The 4,548-nt window shown below is 34.9% G+C and overlaps 1 protein-coding gene across 1 annotated transcript; it reads left to right on the top strand.

The window, feature by feature from the left end:
- Window positions 1-992: 992 nt before the first annotated feature.
- On the top strand, window positions 993-3,683 carry LOC117108366 (zinc finger protein OZF-like). Its single transcript, XM_033250363.1, has 3 exons — window positions 993-1,244; window positions 1,636-1,741; window positions 2,172-3,683. The coding sequence occupies exon 3, from the start codon at window positions 2,308-2,310 to the stop codon at window positions 3,517-3,519; it is 1,212 nt and encodes a 403-aa protein (XP_033106254.1). The 5' UTR covers window positions 993-1,244; window positions 1,636-1,741; window positions 2,172-2,307; the 3' UTR covers window positions 3,520-3,683.
- Window positions 3,684-4,548: the final 865 nt, after the last annotated feature.

The raw sequence follows: 4,548 nt of genomic DNA, 5'->3' as shown, positions 1-4,548 counted from the left end.
TAATGTAATTATTTGAATGTTTTGATATTTCTATATGTATTTTTAATTTTGAATTAATTGACGTTTTTGAAATTTAATTATAATAATATGGTGTGTATATATATATATACATATATATATATATATATATATTTGTAATATGATATTAATTTTTAACTTTTCTACTGGAATTATTTGAATGTTTTGATATTTCGATATGTATTTTTCCACCTGACTTGTTTTCCTATGTTGTCTTTATTTGTTGATTGCTGTTGTTTTGTTTTGTGTTTTATACCTTAATGAATAAATAAATAAATATTGATTCATAGCAGTGTAGCAAATCATGCCACGTGTGTTAAGTTACGTTTATCTCACTTGCGAGATGCAGATGTCACGCTCAACTCTAAAAAGTGCGACTTTCATTGCACCGAGGTTAAATTTTTGGGTCACATCATTGACGGTGCTGGGGTTAGGATATATGACGAAAAGGTCACAGCCATTACTAGGTACCCAGTTCCGCGCAACGTCCCTGAACTATGCAGATATCTAGGAATGGTACAACATCTGGGGAAATTTGTCCCAAGATTGGCACACATCAGTGCACCAATGCGACAGTTACTTTGTAGTTCCTGTCTCTTATACACATCTAGATGTGTATAAGAGACAGGTAAATACCTAATTCAAACGATCTACAGACAAGAGAAAATAGTGTCGCCATTGCAAAAATAAAATGCATATAAAATAGAATACAAACTCAGTCAAGCAAAGAAAATTAATAAATCAACGTTTCTTATTTGATTGTAGCAAGATAAAAATTATAACCTCTCAACCTAACGAACGAAAATAATATGATGGATTTATTTAATTTGGACAGAGAAAAATATGAAGGTTCCACATTAGCTTCGGCTGAGATGTGTTGTGATTGGATGTTGCTAGAAGAATGGTTGCTTGGGTGGATTACCAAAGTTCTATTGTTAGGCTTTATTTCTCTATGATTATTGCATGCACAATAGGTCCACGGTTACAACTCCCTTTGTAATAGTCAGTGACTGGCTTCCTGTACAATTAGCCTGATTAGTTATAGTACACATTTTATTGATTCTAATTGGGCAATCTGATTGGGCACTATTGTTCAGAATCTCTGTTCCATACACATGAACAGAACGAAGTAACAGAGAAACCAGACCGGGGAGCAGACTCAAGACAAATAACAAACCAAACTGATTGCTTTAAGACTACACGTAATTTTGTATTGTTTGTTCTGGGTGAGTAGGCCTACAGCATTGAATAGATGTAGTTTTTATTTTTGTTATAGTTAACGTGTACATCCTGATCAGTCTCAGCTATCACACAGTAGTTGCCATAGGTATTACGACCGTACTTGAGTGATATGGTAGTGCTATATTTTAAGTTCATATTTGAGTGGGGTGTGCTATAAAACTCCTCATGTATCCCAACCACAGACCAGTAAGGGAAATTAAAATAACATTTAGCTTGTATTGTTGTGCTGTCGGTGATGTCCTGACCGTTTTGGCCGTGTAACATGGAATTTCAAACACCAACATCTGCTTTCCGATCAACATGGTGCTACATCGTGGTCAAACCGATTCCCGACCGGACAAATGTATAATCCATTTAGGCCTACTTATCTTTCAGAACTTTCAATTGAATGTGTGAAAATATTTGCAGCTGCGGTACAGTATGTCAACGCATGAAGGGAATTTGCATAACACACTGAAGCCTAAAATTAAAGTTGAACCAGGTTAGTTCTATTTTTTAATTTCAGCGTGACCGAAAATGAAATGTTGTATTTGTATGAAGACAATATGTTAATGGCACAGAGATATAAAAAGATTGAAAATTAATTGTTTCTAATCGGATTTGAATATAATAGACACCTCAGTGGCCAAGTTGGTGCTGAATAGACAGCAGAAGGTCGCGGGTTCAAGTCCAGAATTGTCAAAATCGTGCATGATAATTCTCAATCACATTAACATAATTTCCTGCTAATTATTGTTGTAAACGTTACTACAACCTTGTGTTAACTTGTCGATTGGTCTATTCATTTTATTCTCTATTCTAATCCGATTAGAAACAATTAATTTTTTTAGGCATATTTCATTTGCTTAGGCTTCTGTAATAATAATTCCTGACTAGCGACATTGTTTTTTTTTTAAATTATTATTTTCTAGGCCAGTGCAATGTTTTTGATAACTATCCAGAAAGAAAAGATGATTACGGTTTTTTGAAAAATGTTTTGCCAACAATTCCATCAACAGTAAACCCCTTATAAGATCTCAAAAAGAAATTGGAAATAATGATAATTGTATGAAATATGAGGATAACTGCAGAAATGTATTCAGTGAAGAACAATATAAGTTTGACAGTTTAATAGAACATTTGGAAGAAAACAACGAACATTGTAGAGAAACCCATTTAGGTATCAAGATAGAAGAGGCACACTCTCAATGTCAATTTTTTGCCAAGGAATTTGATCATAAAACTAAATTAAGAAAACATTTGACAATACATACAGGAGAAATGCCCAATGAATGTAGGAATTTGAACGCACATTTATGGAAAGTGATAGGAGATAGGCCTACATCATATGAATGTGAACATTGTGGAATGAAGATCAATCAAGGCAAGAGTTTGAAGGTACAATTAACGAAACATAAAGGACAAGTAGCATATGAATGTGAACAATGTGGAAAGAAATTTACGCACAGGAACAGTTTGAAAACACACTTCAGGACACATACTGGAGAGAAGCCATATGAATGTGAATATTGTGGAAAGCGATTTAATCAAAGTGGTAGTTTCAATACACATTTAAGGATACATACAAAAGAGAGACCATATGAATGTGAACATTGTGGAAAGAAGTGTATTACCAGTAGCTATTTGAAAATACATTTAAGGACACATACGGGAGAAAAACCGTACGAATGTGAACTTTGTGGAAAGAAGTGTATTACCAGTAGCTATTTGAAAATACATTTAAGGTCACACGCGGGAGAAAGACCGTATGAATGTGATCATTGTGGAAAGACATTTATAAATTACCGGAATTTTAAACTACATATAATGGAACATACAGGTAAGAAACCACATTCATGTGAACATTGTGGAATGAAGTTTCTTCACAGTGGCGGTTTGAAAAAGCATTTGCCAAAACACACGGGAGAGAGACCGTTTGAATGTGAACATTGTGGAAAGAAATTTAAACAACGTAGTACTATGAAAAAGCATGTAACCATGCATACAGACGAACCGAGTGAATGCAAAGAGTGTGGAAAGATATTTAAGATAAAAGAGTCGTATAAAAGACATATGAAGCTGCATGCAGATGACGTACCGTATGAATGTGAACATTGTGGAAAGAAGTTTCTTTATAAAGGCGTCTGGCAAGTACATTTGAGAATACACACAGGTGAGACTCCATATCAATGCAAACAATGTGGAGAGAGATTCGGTGACATTTCCAACCTCAGAAGGCATATAAAGAGGTGGCACGAAGAAAAACTGGAATTTTCCTGAATCTGAAAGCGGGTTGTACATCCTTCTTGAAAGACAGTCCTACCCACCTTAACTTAGGTTGTACAGTATACCCCAGAAAATAATATGCTGAATAATATAATTTTGATTTATTTAAAAAAAAAAAAAACAAAACAAAACACAAAAACCTTAATATTGAAAAAAAAGTAGAAAGTCATAAAATAGAATAACCTTCAAATCGTATACTCTTTTCTGTAGTCAGAGCACAAAATAGCGTTCTCCGCGATTTACGCGTAACAAATAAAAGCGTCGATTTGGCAACAGAAAGTAATCATTTTTGGGAGAGGGCGTCCTAGTTGTTGCCATAGATCTGAGATAAGGTATTTGCGTTACGCCAAAGTTCGTTACCAAGTACGTTATTATTATTGTTAATAGGCAGTTTTCGCCGCACGACGTTAACTTTAACGTTAGTACACAACATGCAGCGCGATAGCTCAGCCCCTTTTGTAAACAAATCGAAATTTTACGTGCTCGACGTACGTTGATTACGGGTTTGCGCATGAGTATTTCGATTAGTTTACAAAAGGGGCGGAGCTATCGCGCTGCATGTTGGGTAGTAATGTTAAAGTTAACGTCGTGCGGCAAAAAATACCTAGGCCCTATTTATTGTAAATCGACGCTTCTAATTGTTACGCGTAAAGGTAAAATCACGCGGTGTACGCTATGGTCAGAGCGGTCAAGGTTCAAAAGCTTTCCATTTTGCAAGAGAGCGCCGTTCATGCGTTATTATATAATTTTCACGAATAAATCACGGAGAACGCTATCTTATAAAAAGATAAAAAGTAATCACTTTTATAGAGGGCGTCCTGGTTGTTACCTTGGCTGTTATAGAATTTGCACCTCAGATGCGCTGTCTTTAGTTACGATTTATTAAGAACACTCTTTTTTTTTGTAATTGTGTACCGTATTTCTTTTGGACGCTCCTTCAATATTTTGAGTATGCCACTTAAAAAGCGTATTTTTTCCAAATAAATTACTAATGCAATATAAAACGATGTCAAAGTTAAAAGA

Source organism: Anneissia japonica, unplaced genomic scaffold (assembly GCF_011630105.1).
Source record: "Anneissia japonica isolate Jap-2015-1 unplaced genomic scaffold, ASM1163010v1 scaffold426_len1935630_cov189, whole genome shotgun sequence".
Classification (NCBI taxonomy): Eukaryota; Metazoa; Echinodermata; class Crinoidea; order Comatulida; family Comatulidae; genus Anneissia; species Anneissia japonica.
This window is presented reverse-complemented; position numbering and strand designations above follow the sequence as displayed.

Excerpts from the sequence above, each read along its gene's own strand:
- LOC117108366 (XM_033250363.1), top strand. The coding sequence starts at position 2,308 with ATGAAATATGAGGATAACTGCAGAAATGTATTCAGTGAAGAACAATAT.